Source organism: Parasteatoda tepidariorum, chromosome 10, assembly GCF_043381705.1.
Source record: "Parasteatoda tepidariorum isolate YZ-2023 chromosome 10, CAS_Ptep_4.0, whole genome shotgun sequence".
In the NCBI taxonomy this organism is placed as follows: domain Eukaryota; kingdom Metazoa; phylum Arthropoda; class Arachnida; order Araneae; family Theridiidae; genus Parasteatoda; species Parasteatoda tepidariorum.
Genome location: NC_092213.1, coordinates 32,469,592 through 32,486,572, shown reverse-complemented (window position 1 = coordinate 32,486,572; position 16,981 = coordinate 32,469,592). Strand labels below are relative to the sequence as shown.

The following is a 16,981-nucleotide window of genomic DNA, read 5'->3' as shown; positions in this document are numbered from 1 at the left end:
TTATTCTAACCGCCGCTCCCTCATCGAGTCTTTACTTATCTCCACAACTTGCTTATTTTTTTCCCCTCTAACTTTAATTAGCTGGATCCCATAACCCTTGTCACCGCCAAACTGTCGGAAGATAAATAGCCAACTCTAGGCTCCCTAACTTAATCACTTGGGAAAACCCCACATAATTTAGGCCCAAGCATCGTCATAGCAACGGTATTCCCACAGGACTTGGTTTAATCACGTGGTCTCCCTTCTGGTGCTCTACAGAGAAAGGCAAATAGGAATAAGGCTCTGGAATTAGAGGCACACAACGTGGATGCCAGAGATAAGAGGGGGGTAAGGTTGCTTGCAAGGATCGTCTCCAGAGATTGTAAAGGAGCAAGTGCCTTCAGTCTCCTCAGAGAACAGAACTCCCGTACAATCCAGGTGGGAATTCGAATTCTCCTGAACTTCTGCAATCCTATGGGGATAAACCTGCAGGAGCACCCATAGCAGGCACGTTTCTCAGCTGCAATGCGTGCCTTTTGCACTCTCTTCTGCAGAAAGACGGCCAGGAATACAAAGAGATGAGTGGAGTTGGCCAGAAAATTCGTAATTTTGTTTTTTATTGTTTCACAAACTGGATTTTTGGCTTGGTTCGATGTGTTGATTATTGGGTATCTTCTCTTTCATCACCCTTGTCTTTTCCTGCAAACGAGCCTGCGAAAAGATTTAACAATTTTTTTTTTCGAGAATTTCTTTCCGAATCTTGAGTGAGGTGATGGATTGAACTTAAATCCTGATTTATATTCTCGATTTATTGTCCATAGGGGTCGAGAAAATAAATATTATAGGTTTTCTTACGTTTTTGGAAAAAGTTTGCTGTTCTGCAATGCTTTTAGTATAAAGTGTTGAATTACAATTAACTCAGATCTTACTTACATAACTATTTAATAATTCATCACACAATCATACATAAATCTTATAATTATTAATAGGTCTTAAATAGTTTTTAAACCTGATTTCTTCGCCTAAATTTGTAAAATTTATTTATAATTGAACGAGCCATCATTCATTGAATTAACTTGAATATCTTTTTCGTGTAAATACTAGGCTGAAATAAATACCGTATTTCAGATTTCAATGCATTAGAATCCAGTTTTATTTTTGTGTGTTCAAAAATTTTATTTTGTATACTCAATATTGTATTCAAACATGCGAAAGGTGTTTGGTTTGAAAATATTTTCAATTTTAAAGGCAATTTTTTTATTAAATAACTCTAATAATTACCAACTTACTTTAATCTCTCATTTATATATTTTGGTTGTTTTTCCCTATCCCACTTTTAAACCATTAATTTTACTAAAAGAAGAAATTGCCAGAAAAGATATTAATTTCACTAGATCTATTATTCGTATTTTTACCATAAAAACGTATTTAAACGCAAAGCGTGATGATATTTCTTTTTTTATTTATTTAAACGACTTAAAACTCCTCATGCACCACAAAGTATAGCATGAGGCTTACAGTTGTAAGTAGAAAACAAAAAGAAGAAAAATTTACAAATTTTTCTTCTAAGCGTGATGATATTAAAATATAATAATTTACAATTATCGAAAAAGTACAAGAATTTTATTTGAGTGTAGAGATTTATGGCACGAAAGGCGGAATCGGCTTTGCTGCTCCAAATTTAAACAATAACGAAACAACTGCATTCAATCGATTAATTCAACAAACTTTCAATTGATTTTCTTCCGATTTTGAATTTTGCAATTTATTCGCTTCATTATACTGCAAAAAAAAAGATACTCAAATTTCCCGAAACTTACTTGGTTTATGACGAAACAGTTTCCTGGTATATGCTCCGAGCAGACATTTCGTCAAAGTTCCGAAACTCTTTCGAGGAAACGAGTTCCGTCAAAAGTAAATTAATATTTCATCATTCTAGTTCCAATCATGCAGTCTTCATTCTAGCTAACAATTTTCCACAATGAGTTTCCGAGTTAAAGAAAAATTTTTATGATAGATTTGAGAGTTCACGTTTCATCACAAATCACGTGATCTCGTGATGAAATGATTCTTAAAATTAACGAAATAAAAATCCAGGGTAGCTGAATCGTCAAACTTGAGAGTTTTATTTCTGAGAGTTCCAAAGATATGGCAAAATAACTAAAAACTGCACTAAACATTCGAGAAACTTTCGATTACATTTCTACACAAGCTATTGGAACCATTTTCCAAATTGCGGAGATCCCTAATATTTTACTGCAAAAGAATCCAAATCCGTTAAAGCAAATGCATATTTATTTTGAGAAAGACCATGTTTGTGTTAGTGGAAATTAATAGACGTATTCAAGCTTAGGTTCTCGAACTATTAAGTACTTATACGTAAAAATTCGATCATTACATCAAAATTAATTAATGCATTCACTTTTTTTTATTTCGCGCATTATTCTTTAGTTAATGTAATCAAACGTTGTTAACACATAAAGAGAAATACGAACTTTTTTCTTTTAATCACAAAGGTTAAATTTTTTGACATATAATCTATATTAATAATGAATATAAAATGTCTAAACATTTAGACATGAAAAATATTTATAAACAATATAAAATATAAATTAAAATTGTATAGAAGATGGCCAAATTTAAAAAAAAGTTATAAACTATAACAATGGTTAAAAATTTTGATGATTTAATCAGATAATTTGATTTGATCAACACATAATTTTATATTATTAAAGAACATCAAAACATCGTGTTATGTTAACTCCTAATTATGCAAAAAGGAAAAAAAAATAACTAGACAAATCTTATACCTTAAAAAAATCATTTTTTCTCTTAAAAGACTGAATTTAATGCATTTAAAGCAATAAAATGTTTTTAAATAACATCTTTGCATCAATTATTTAAAAGCACTAAGTTTATAAGAATTTGGAAGAATTAATAGATTTCATTAAAAAGTAAATTGTAGAAAGATAAATTACGACTTTTTAAAATAAAGTTTTCTATTTTTTAATGATAAATGATAAGTAAGTTTATAATTTTGAAAAAAAAATTAAATACGATTAATTTTTTATTCAGTGTAAAAATATTGTTTCGGTGTGAAGGGAAGCAATATTTTTGCACTTCTTACTTTATGAACTTTATTTATTAAATAAAGAGTAAATATAAGGAGTAAATACACATGAAAGTGTCCCGAACAATTTTAGAAGTGTTCGATTCGGAAATCGCTAGGGCAAAACTACATTAGTATATAAATTAATCCATAAATAAATCTTACATTTCTGAAGGAAAAAAAATAAATACTATCATTTTTTATTCAGTGCGAAAATGTTTTGTACTAAGGAGAAATAATAATTTCCAGAAATGTTTGGTTTTAAAATAGTAATTGTAGAGCTACATTCATATATAAAATAATGCATTAACAAATCTTATATTTTTGAGGACAAAAAATAGAAACTATCATTTTTTATTCAGTTCGAAAATATTATTTTGCGCTGAGGAAAGACAAAATTCTAGTACTTCTAATTTTATTAACTTAATGAAATGAAAAATTATTATGCACTTATGGAAACGCTTGAAAATATTCGATATATTACTAAAATCTTGAACAACAGAAATATTACGCTTTCAAAAACCCTAACTTTCCTTTTTTTTGTTTTCCAAACAAATTTATAGCTCAGTTTTTCCTAACCTTTAAAAACAATATCTTAAAAACAAAATGGTGCTGAAATTCATTTTCGTAAAATTAAAGAATCTACATTTTTGTGAAACCTAATCAGGGCTAGCTTTGCAATTAACAATAGACCCCTAAGGCATACAGTAAAAATGACTCCCAAGACGGACATCTCAAAACCGGATCCGTTCCTATCCGGCCCTAGAGAAAACTAAGAAGTTAACAGCATGCCTTGTACCCGGACCATTACGGAATGGTCCGCCTGGGATCGGGATAAAGGAAATACTTTTTTTATTTTAATTTTTTTTCCTCGTTTTAACAAAGCGATATAAAAAAAGATTAGAAATACGATTTTACGAGCACTTTTTTCCCTGAATATGCATAAAAATGGTTTTAAAAGTTTATAAAACGTGTGATTTGGTGGTTCGATCGCCTAGTTATAGTCTAGTTTAATTTGTTTGAAAGATTTTGTTTTGCAAAAGTATGCTGTTTGGAAAGGGAATAATGTTATGAACTCAGACTTTATAGTTGTTGTTAAAAGTCGCGGTTTCATGATTATGGCTGATTCTAAAAATTATTAAATGGCGTTCGTTTTGTGGTAGTAATGGTCCACGCGTAAATACTATGAATGTCTGTAAAGTTTTATAAAAATTTTGGTAATTTGTTTTAGTGATAGGGCAGATTTTGCTGAAATTTAACAATGAAGTTCTCAGGAATAAAAACAATATTGCCACAGAGTTTGGTTATTATTTTCACAACATAAGATTTTTCCTGAAACTTAAATATGTTTTTCTTTTCAAAGTTCTAGACAGATTCCTTTCTCATGAGAAAGATTATACTGAAATTTAGCTGCGCATTTCTTCATTTTATGACATTTTTTGCTGAAATTTAGCTGCGTAGTTCTTTGCAATATGACAACTTTTGCTGAAATTTAGCTACTCTTTTCTTTGCCTCATGACGGGATTTACTGTAACAGTATTACACTGTTAGAAATTCGGAAATGAGTTTTTCCGAATTTTCCGCCTTTTGCGCAATACCAATCACAGTTTTAGAATCATACTGTTGGTCACGAAATAGTGGAGCCTTTACCTTCGCGACCCCCTGGCGTATAATGGACTGTTGCAGGAATGCTTTATTTTTAAACCTGTTCCAGGAATTCTTTATTTTCAAAGAATACTAAAGTATTTCCATTGAATACAAATCCTATTTATACAAGGTGCTCCGTTATCAACATTAAGATATATTTTTAGAATTTGTTTAAGAAATGTAGTTGCAAATTGATATTTAGCTAGAAAAAAGAAACATGATTTTAAAATCTGATCAAACACTGTTGAGAAAGGAAAGTTTAAACACATCAAAACCAGTTTAGTTACATGAAAGAGAAAAAAAATGGTAATAAGAAGATGGCTATTTGAAACGTCACCAAATTTTAACTCCCATTTTACCTGGTTTTGATAACATTTTGCACTTAAAAACAATTAATGAATTCCAGTAGGACCAACGGCATGATGGTGAACATATTAACTCACCGGGCACTAACCACCTTAATTTCCTAGACAAGTTAGTACTCATCAATCTTATTTTGCTTGGGCTACAAACCGCAACCGGAAATAGAACCCCAGTTCCATACAGTGACAGGTATTAAGTACTTTAATCCCTGCGTCATTCAACTTTCCTCCCCAAATAATGATTTTGAAAAGATTTTTTTAACTTCACTTAAATACTAATTTCCAACACCACATGTGTATACTTTTTAAGCATCATTTACAACAAGGATTCTAAAAATATATATTAAAGGTTATAAACAAAGCTACGCCATGTATAAGAACAAAAAGAAATTAGAAAGCTGATTTAGATTATTCAATCCCACTTATAAAAATCTATATTTATTTCAATTCCATCAATTGGGGAATATTTTTATTCCAAATATCTAAAAAACATTCGAATCTGATAGAACCTGACTCGAGGGAGAACATCTTAATGCATCTCATTGTACAAATCGATGTCATTTTGTGAAGGGAAAAAGAAAAAAAAATCTGGAACATCCAGGGAATCGTCAGTAATTACTTGTTTTGGCCTTCACCTGCTTCTGGCCATCAGAGCCTTCCTCCAGAGTACACCCTCCAAACCTCGGGGAGCAAAAACCCTTATTAAACGAAATGCCCCCTCGGGGATTTCTGGCCACATCCCTTCCCACTACCCACACCTTTGGAATGACTCTGCCTTCCTGAATCGTGCAAGAAAACCTTCTTCTAAAGAAGAAGGGGCAAGAGGGAGTCGGATATTTACGTTCTTTTTGCATCACAATTTAGTGGTACAATCTTAAGAGCTATGCAATTTGTTTTGCTGAATTTATCTGGACAATGAAAAAAGTTGTTCTATACTAATGGACTTTGAAGTAAAAGATTTTGCAGGCGTTAATTTTTTGCAAAGTGTTAAAAGAAGATTTATTTATATGGAATTTACAAACGTGGAATTTTTTTAAATTGATTTGTAAATTTTTAATGACAAGCAAAATTCTTATCTTTGATTAAAATACTTTCTGAGGAGTCACAGTCACTTTATGTATGACTCACATATAAAGTGACTGCGGTAGAGCCTTACAGCCTTAAGAGCCACCAATTATTTTGCTGAACGGCCTTACTTTTTATGCCTGTTACCGGGTATAGCCTTAAGAGCAGCGCAATTAGTTTTGCTGAATTTATCAGGACAATGAAAAGAGTTGTTGTATACAAGAAGGATTTTGAAATAAAAGATAATGCAGGAGTTAATTATTTTTTGCAAAGTGATAAAAAAAAGAATTAAAAAAAAGGAATAAAAAAATAAAAAAATTGTCCATTATTAAGAAAACGCAATTGTAATTAGTTCTTTTATATATATATATATATTTTTTTTGTTTTCATTNTTACTGACCTGGATTGTTTTTTTAATTGATTTGTAAATGAAAAACCAAAACTCATATATTTGATTAAAATATTTTCTGAGGACTCACAGTTACTTTATGTATGGTTCATACAACAAGATAGAACAATTTTAAAATCAAAAAAATTACCTATACAAATTTTAAATATTCATACAAATACAAAAGTTCCTTTACGAAAGTAATATATTTTTAAAATTTACAATCGCGATATATTTTTAATTTTATTTCCAAGCTCACTTTTCCCAAAGTAAGCAAAACTCACTTTTCTTTTCGTAATTTTTCTTTTCTTTTTTTTCTTTATAGTTCTGTAGGCAAGATTTCCCATTAAATTGATTTACATCTTTTTAAGGACAAGCTAAACCTCATATCTCAATTTAAAAAATATTTTTAAGTGACTCGGAGTTTCTTTATACGTCACAAGATGTTACTGTTGCAAATTTCAAAGTTCATTTATATCAGACCAATTTTAGCAAGGTTTTTCTTTTCTTAAAGTATTCAGGAAAATTTCAATGCAAGGTTTAAATGCTCATACAAAATATTATCCTTAATTGAAAAACTAGTATTATTCGCGCTGTTACGCTTTCTAAGCATAATAAATAAATAAATAAGCTCGAAGAACGGAAGAAAGAAGAGATAGACACAGCATTGAAAGAATGTGTAGAAGGCGTGCCTTCATACATGTTTTTTTTTAAAGCATAATTATTGTTTAGTTTCTGAAAGTTTTACAATTGTATGTTATTTATTTCAATAACTTATTGACGAAAACTTTTCATTTTTCAAAGAGAAATTAGTTTTAAAATTTTTTAATAATGAATTTAAATTCTTAAAATTTTTCTGTAGAATACATTTAAAATGGGCTAACTTAGTACTGAGCGAAGTAAGGATGCTTATCAAAGCGAGACATATATTTTATTTTATAACCGTCGTTGAACAGCTGACCCAATTTCATGGGTTTACGACTACTTGCGTTCAACTCCGTAGCCTTGTAATTTTGAACCAATCCAGAAGACAAGGAAGCTCCTGGATCAGTACCCCCAGAGGTATTGATTTGTTGTGGGAACATGGAAAGCGAGACATATAAGATTGTATAACAATCATAGGGGTATGTGGGGCGTAAGTTAACCCCTTCCATCTCGCTACCGTGAAAATGACGGAGTGAGATTTCGCCCGCGATTTCTCGCTCCCGTGATATTGACGGGCTGAAGTGTTCAGTAGTAACACGCCAATAAGAATAAAACTAATTCATTTCTTTTGCCCGGAAAACATTTTATTTCTCATTTTACACACTTGATGGCTGTACCAGGATATTTTTTTAGTAATTGTAGATAGTTTATTTTAAACTAGTTGCAGCACTAATCAAATACGCAATACAAATACAAAAGCCAAAAATAGGCACTTTTATGACCGTTTACTTGAAAATTAACCGATCGTTAAGGCGATAACAGGGGGTGAAGCATACTATTATATACTATAATAATTAAAAAATATACATATATGCACTATGATAAGATCTAATTAAAATTACTGTGCACTGTTTTATTCAAAAACATGAATCTATTTAATATTTAGATTCTATATATTCATTTTCTAAATCGAGTCCTTTGTAATTTTATAACCACCCCACCAAAATTGAGGGTTCAATAAAACAAACAAATAAAATAAATGTAGAAAGGTTTATCAGGAAAAAGGGTAGGTGTTCGGGTGAAGAGGACGAACGAATAATTCTGTACCCCTTTTTTAGCTCCCACGGGTGTCGACCTAATAAACATATCTCGGGGTAAAATGAACGGGTGGCGGCTAGGGATGCGTTACTATGGCGACCGAACCTCTTTTGCATCCATGTAAATTACAAACTCGACAATTGGCACCATCGCCTTGGCGACGAAATTTTTTTACTTCTTATGGCTTTTCTGTCCCCAGGCACTAAACGATAAAATCCCTAAATTTTGGGGACTTTTTCCCTACAATCTGTCTGGAATGTGACGGCGATAGTCTAAATAACAACACAGTCCAACACAGGAGACTTCGATTTTCAGAATTGTTATTCTAAACTAATTTTTCGGATTGTCACTACTAACTTGAAAGTAATTATTTAAGTATTGGAAACAATGTTTATTTGGTAATTCGTACGGCAATTTAATTTAGACTTTTGCAAGTGAATCGTTTATTGATTTTCTTTAAAATGCCGGAAACTACCAGGTATTTTAGAAGTAACTGTTTTTAAAGGCTGTAATTAACAGTAATTGAGAATAACTAAAAATAAGATACGGGAAAATAAACTAGAAAAGGGGATAATAAAGTAGGGAAAAGTTTGTGTTATCATTAACGGACTTTTTTCCCTTCTGTTCTTTTTTTAACTTAGTAATTTTACATTTTATTGGTACATCTAAAATCGCTTTCACAAAGAAAATTTAAGTAGTTGATAATGTGAGCAATTATAAACTATAATTTGCAAAGATTTAGTTTAATTATTCCATTTCGCTATTTAATTTTGACAATTTTACCTCGTCAACACAATTTACATTAGCAATAAAATAACATATGCACGAGATGTTTTATTTTTAATGGTGATCATATAACAATGATCATATTATTCCAGCTATCGTAATTATGAAAATATCTGTTGTTGACTAACGTAATAATTTAAACAAACTATCTTTTTCTTCTATCAGAATTCAGTTTTTGATTATATCAAATTTGTTTAACTCAAATCATAATCATTCCATTAATATTTTATCAAAAATGTTAAATGTAATTTTTCTTCGTATTTAAGTTTATTATAAAATTTTTTATGCAGTTTGTTCCGAAGTGACCACCCTTAATGTATATTTTTAGAATCCTTCTCAAAAATGAAGTCAAAAGAGTATATCTATTAAGGTCGCAAATTAATATTTCAGCGAAGAAGAACAAAAAAAAAATCTAAATTTAGCTAAACCATTACTGAGAAAGTTCGAACCGTAAACATCAGAACTTATCGACTACCTGAAGAAACTTGTATTATAATTACAAATCTTTTCTTACAGCAATCAAGGGATTTATTGGATTTCGATTAAAACTTTTGTTTTTCCTAGCTTGAATATTATTTTTTGACCCCAAATGTGACAACTGTTTTTAAACTAGAATTCTGAAAATATACATATTAGAAAGTTACTACGGAACACCCGGTTTACAAAAGACTTCTATAGGAATTGAACCTGCGATAGCTTGAAGTTTAATGTATTATGCACATAATTTCTGGAAATAAATATTTTTTTAATGCTTTTTTTAAAATTGTAACTTACCTGTTGCACAGTCTTGATCCATATGTTCCAGCAATTCCGATATACTTTCGAACTGAAGCTTACATGTATCACAGATGTGAGATTCTTCAGTATTATCTCCATCTTCTAAAGAATGATGATCATCTGACACTAAAAAAAGGAAAAAATAACATTAAGAATATGGCATATGCAGCTCTTTATGACATTAAGGCGTTAAGTATTAAGTTATTAAACCTCAGTTTAATGGCACTTTAATTTTTAACAGCTCCCCTCCCCCCTTTTCAAGGTGAGATCAGTTAGCAGAAAGGTTTTGTTTTAAATTAAAGTGCCATAAAATTGGGGTTTAATTAAAGTGCCTAACAATGAAAATGAATAAAATGCACTCATGAACATAACAATTATTAAATCACTGTACATATTACATGTATATATTACATATTACATCCTAAATATTTCCAGCAATTGAATGTATTATGTATTAATTACTGAACACATAACAAAGATTAGGAAAGTTATACGTTTAAATCTGAAACTCATTGTACTGTTTTTTTTTATTTATTATTATTATTATTTTTTTTTACCACGAAGTCGAAAATTAAAAAATGAATAAAAAAAGGTCTTTGTCTTTAAAAATATAAATAATTAAAACTGCAATTTGCAAAAAAAAAAAAAAATTTGATTATTGTATTGTTTTTTTAAGATTTAAAGCTAACTAAAAAGATGAGAAATTTCTGCTTGCTTAAATATGTGTTTATTGAAGTGAATTAGTTTATTCGGGGAAGCGCTTACTCCTTAATTCTTTTTTCTATTGAAGTTAAACTCCTTAATTCTTTTTTCCTATTTCTTGTTTTCAATTGCCTGATATTTTATTACAAATTTTAAATACTTCTACATCTCTGATTTCAAATTCAAGTTCCTCTCTTAAAGCTACAGGTCTTTTTCAAGCGAATTTTTAGCCTATTTTTCGTCGAAATGTACAGGCTTTAAAACGTTATATACTTATATAACTAGGGTAAATATTGTGAAAAACTTCTGGTGGAGTTAGGGCCCATTATCAGAATTAAAATTTCGTAAGAAATCAAGTATTTGCATAAATGCAACAAAAAATTTGTCCAGAGTGTAATTTATAAAAGACGAAGAATTTACAAAAAAAGTTAGCGAAGTGTAGTTCTAAGTATTTTTTATCGAAAAGAGAAAAACTTAAAATATTATTAGTTATATACCTATATGCCATAAAGGCTATAATTTATTTTACACATTATCCAATTGACCTAATAAGTTTATTATCCTTAATACGTATTCTTAATTTGTACTTTCGCTTTATTTATCGCATTTTTAAATATCTCCTCCACTGATATTTACACAAAATCTTTTTGTTTTTTACTTTTTACTATGCTGAAAAATTGAAAGTGGCATGCATAATTTTATTTTTCCTTCATATAACGCTATTTTTAAGGTTGACCATTATTATGATAAGACAATATTACGTCTTGTATTTCAATATTATGTTTTGTATTGTATTTTAATGAAGTTTTTCTAAAATAATTACTCGTATTTTGCACACAATCTGTAATTTTGTATATTTATTTTCGTAAGTTCGTCTTGGTTTTTCCAATTTGGTAGAATTAGTTATATGCTACCAAGGGTTTATTGAATTAAGTATATTGTTAAATTAGCACTATTTTATTTAAATTGTATGTAACAAAACAGTTTTTTATATTAAATGAAAATTTGGAGCAGCAGCATTCTAGCGAACATTAATTAAACTATTGTTTTTAACAACAACAAAAAACCTTAACTTCTGCACTATGTAGGGTCATTCACTTTAGTTATTCAGAAACAATTACTCCATAGTTTTTCAACTATACACACGACTCCATTTAAGAACAATATTAATGAACTAACTCGCATCTACAACCATTATTTACTAAAAATTTTAATTATTGCTCGCTTCACTGTTTTAAACAATTACTTATCGGTGTCGTGTGCAATTTTCACAAAAACTCGCATGAAGAAACAATGAATTTTGTGCCCTTCCTCGTGAACCACCAGAGAGAAAAACGAAAAAAAATCGCACCAGTTCGATTCTTTCCCGTAAATAATAAAAAACGGCCAATAAGGAAGCGCTTCAGTAGCTTGCGCGCGCATGGTAGAGTTATTACTGCCTGGAAACGGAGAATCGGAAGACTGATTAAAAAGACGCCAAAACCTGTGAAATTCATTCCAAGGTTCGTGACAGATTCATTAAGGCGTTTAGATAACATCTCCAGGGGAAAAAGGAAGAGGGTTTTGTTCAAGCACCCTACCACATCTTATACGGCTATCAGCGCTAAACAATAGGATGATTCGTCTTGTTCAACTCGTTGCTTTGGAGTAAATAATGGATATAACAACACGCCTTTATGTTTTATGATTATCATTTGTGACTAATACTTTTTTTTTATTCTTAAAACCATCTTTGATTTTTTGATTTCCCCTAAAGCTGATATTGTGTAGACTCAAAGCATGATTATTTTAATAATTGACTGCCTATCATTTTAATTGTCTATATTTTAGACAAAAAAATTAGAAGTTTGAAGATAAAAAGTCGAAATGATGGAATGCGGTAATTAATTGCGCGATTAAATTTTAATTTGGTTAAAATATTCAACAATTATTTATGTTTTCATTTTTTCAGAAATGCAATTAATCAAATTTAAAAAAAACTCGATTCGGTAGAGGATAGAGAATTTGAATTTTTGATTTTAAAAAAAAGATTAAAAAAATTGTCTTTGAAGTCGCATCTTCCAAGATATATGATTAGAAGGTTCAAAGGCTGTGATATTTATGTGTGAGTTATAGAACGAAGCAATGTAAATTCCGTGATAAATGAATCCTTGAAATTCGTTCATTATTTTCCAGCAACTTTTCAATTTTTAAAACCTTCGAGTTAAAATTTTTACTTTCTCTGATTATACAGATACTTTACTGTTTCTAAAAATACTAATATTTCGAACATTCTACTTAAAAAAAAAATAAAGCACTTCATCAAGACTGATAATTACATAGCAACCTACGACCGGAATGTTATTGTACGGCACTAGGTGGTATTCTAAATCCGACTACTATTATGCTCCTGTGAATTAACAGTATTGCGTAGGATAAATACAGAAAGATAATTACAATAGTATGCGTGCGAGTCTTACGGGATAGAGCTCTCGCCTCCTAATGAAGTGAACCGGGTTCGAATCCCTGCGATGGCTGATTGATGCGAATACCTCACCCGGCTCGCATCAGCCACACTGCTGACGTAAAATATCCTCAATGGTTGGCGAAACGTGGGATAAAGTCCCCTTTCCATCATGCTAACCGAGGGGGATTTTCGTGGTTTTCTTCTTCATGTAACGCAAACGTGGGTTAGTTCCATTAAGAAGTTCTTCACGAAGGCAAATTTCCCCCAATACTTGATCCAGGAGTTCCCGTGTCTTCTAGATTAAGCTCAAACTTACAAGGCTACGGAGTTGAACATTGGCAGCTCTAAACCTAGAATTGGGTCAGCTGTTCAACTAAGGTTATAAAATAGTATACGGGTAGCTGCATTGCGGTTCCGGTCATGGGTTATCATGTAATACTCATAATGCACCATTTACCTGCTTTAAAAGTTTGTCGAAAAATTGTTTAAATACTTTCCATAACCGATGCAATCAATAATAATCAGCAAGCAAGTATAGAACAAGTATAGAATTTTACATTAAGTTAAATTTACCGTAAAAAATTTTAACATATGAAGTAGATTCTTCTGTACCATGCGAGATGTTTATAAATTTAATATAATTAAGCGTAGCATTCATTTTATAAATGCAAAATGCCCCAAGCGGTCACCAATAACCCATTAATGTAGCTCTATTGTGATGCCAATAACTAAACCAATAAATACAGAATATTTTTCCCTTTATTAAACTAAATTTATAAAATACCCCATTGAAATATATTTTCAAACTCAACTTCATCTCCATCGTTAATCACCCCGAAATTCTAGAGCTTATAAATTACACTGTAACCGTAACGAATAGCTTAAATATGCACGCTTGCTGCCAGATTAGCCAGCATACATCAATAACAAATCATGCCATCCAAAGAGAATTTAACGTCTCAACTGGATCTAGCAGATACGATTACACGATCAATAAGGTATCCAGTTTAATAATTCTATGCACTGTTGACCGAGAGCTGACCTTACCCAATCAGGGGTGGCTGGAAAACTAGATTCCCATGGGCGCTGGGCTCCCCATTCATCACCCGCAAACTGTCCGAAATCTCCCATGCGACGTCATGGACTTCTGAGTGACGATCACAAAGGGATCTGAAACTCCATAAAGAAGAAGGTTTTTCCGGGATCCTACGGGATTGGAGAACCTCAAGGGTTACGGTATTGACTTAATGATAGAAAAAAAATGGAGTTTCATACTAAGCAGAGTAGGAAAGTTTCTAGAAGATACGTGACAGATTCTTGTGTCAGATTCTTATATATATTTTTTGTTGCGATCTATGTAACTGTAATTGATACAAGTATTCGTTTTATAGTTTATTTTACAAACAACTTTTATTGTTTAAAAGAATAATTTGAATAATAGAATAGTTGAAGGTTTCAACTGTAGATTCGAATGATAGAGGGGACATCAACATATAATAGTGGCAGGAACTAAAACACGTCGAATATAAAATTATTAGTGCTTATTAAACTAAAACATAGTATAAACATATCACAACTAAATTTAAAATATAACATGAAAACACCATAACCTATAACGCACTCCCAAATATTCAAAATGACAACGTTTGGCCTAAATTCGGGAACATGTTATGGGCGTTTATATCTATGGTCTCAACTCATCTATTGATATTTTGTTCCATTCTTCCTTTAGGATATCAACATCCTTTACATCCAAGTTGGACTAAATGCTAAAATCTATTAGATTCAAGTTTGTCGAATAAAGCGGCTTTCTTGTGCTACAAAAAAAGGCAGGAAAATGTGCATTGCACTATTAGTATATGTCTTTACCTATGTGTGTAAGGATATAAATCATACTGTAAGGTTAACTTTTAATTTATATGGTGCTTTTGTCTCCGAGGAGGCATAGCGGCTTCCAAAATATGTTTCGAACGTTCTACGATAAAAATGTTTTTCTTTTTATGCCAAGTATGATATACTTTTTGATACCTTGTTTATAGCCGGGAATTTAGGTCAAGGATTACTTATATTTTATTGTTTGGATTTCCGTTTTCAAAAATTTTATTTGTCAATTTCACTATTGTGAAATGTATACCTTATTTAACGATGGTATGTGTCGCCGTTCGGCCTGTGTGAACTGACCTTGAACTGACTTTGCATCAGAAAGGCTCTGGGTTCGAATCCCAGTCAAAACATGGATATTATTTCATTCTGTTTATTATCTGTTCTTACTGTAAGAGCAACTTTGGCCCACCTAATATGTCACCTATGAAAAGAAAAGAAAAAGTGGCCAACAAATGTGCCCTTCAGATGCCCGTATGACGGAAGTTCTTTTCCCCAGGAGGAGGGCATTGGAAAAAAAGGTGGTTTGTAAGACTTGGATTTGCTTACAATGAAATGAACAAGGGAACTCCTGGATCTAGCATTGGGATAAACCAACCTTCTTAAAGGACTTTTTGATTGAAAAAACCCGGATTTACGCAACGTGAAGAGGAAAACTACGAAAACGTCTCCCGATTAGCCCCCGATTAGATAAATGGGATTTTAACCCGTAATCCGTTTACCACTGAGGATATTTTTGCGTCAGCACTATGGTCGGTGCGAGCCCGGTGAAGAATTCATATTAACGAGGTCCCGTTGGGATTCGAACCTAGGTTAAACCTCATATTGAGGTGAAAGCTCACTCCTCGGGGGCACCTCGGCGACAAATAAATTATTAGAGAAAATGGGACGTTTTTCAAAGAAATAGTCATTTAAATTTCCGGTAGTAAATCCTTACTATCTCTAATCTCTTATGAGAGATAGTAAGGATTTTTCCAAAAAAGACCTTAATCATAAAATCTCATTTTCGCCAATTACTGTGGCCCAAATTTTTCCAATACGAGTTCAAACTTACACAACTAATTTAATGTATAAAGCACACTTAAATTTCTCTCCTTGTTACTGAAAAGAGAAAAAAAAAAGCGAAAGTAATCTATTTAAAATCATTGTTCATACTTCATACAATGTTAAAGCAGCTTAACAAAACTAATTTATCGCAAGTAGATTCAGATTATTTACATTATAATTAGGCACGACTTATTACATTCGACTTCAAAGTCTCAAACACTTATAATGTATCAAACTAAGCTTAACAAAATAGATGATTTTAAGAAGGGGAATCATTAATTCTTTTCGACAAGTCTAAGAACACGGTATCAACAAAGCATTCTTGGAATGACGATAAAACTTATAATCCAGGTTTTTCGTAAATAAATCTTTTACAGGACACCAAATATAAAACTTAAATTTACAATTTAATTTTTTGCTCCTTTTTTTTTTTAAACAAAATTGTATAGATAATATTAGTGAAAGAAAAGAAGCTCACAATTAAGAAATTGTTTAGCACTAAAGAATGACAGAACTACTTCCATTTTGTACCCCGTGATCAAATAAGATTTAAATGAAATCGTGTAAAAAATTCAAACCAAAAATACCCCATAAAAAGCGGTGTAAAAAATATGGAAATTGTGAGATATCTCGAGGAACTTGAATCAGATCAAAAATATAAAAATAGAAGTGCAAAATATTTTCAAAAGATCTATTTATTGATATCAAAAATCAACGCCCAGTTTTAACTCGTTTGAGTCAAAATCTTAAATAAGTATCTCGATTTTTTATTGCGGATTTAGGGTCTCTAGGAAAAATGTCCCAATTTGACTAATAGGTCTTCGCACTTTGATTTACAAATGACGGTGTAAACGTAAAATGAAAAGACAGTTAAAATTGGTTAAAATGGCGATATCATAAGAAATAAGTGCCACGTCGCAAAAAAAAGGTGTTTAATATTTTGGGAAATAGCCGATCGCTGGTCTAATAGTTACTCTACTGGACTACGGGGCAAGTGGTTGTGGGTTCGAATCCCACCGTAGGCATGGATGCAACTTTCTCTCTCTTTG

General features: G+C 31.3%; 1 protein-coding gene across 2 annotated transcripts in view; it reads right to left on the bottom strand.

Moving 5' to 3' along the window:
* The window catches only part of LOC107445839 (zinc finger protein 423), a 301,190-nt gene that overhangs the window by 192,492 nt on the left and 91,717 nt on the right, over window positions 1-16,981 (bottom strand). For both annotated transcript variants that reach the window (XM_043038701.2, XM_043038700.2), the window contains exon 3: window positions 9,854-9,982. In XM_043038701.2, the coding sequence (XP_042894635.1) occupies window positions 9,854-9,982 (129 nt within the window). The remainder of the gene's footprint in view (window positions 1-9,853; window positions 9,983-16,981) is intronic.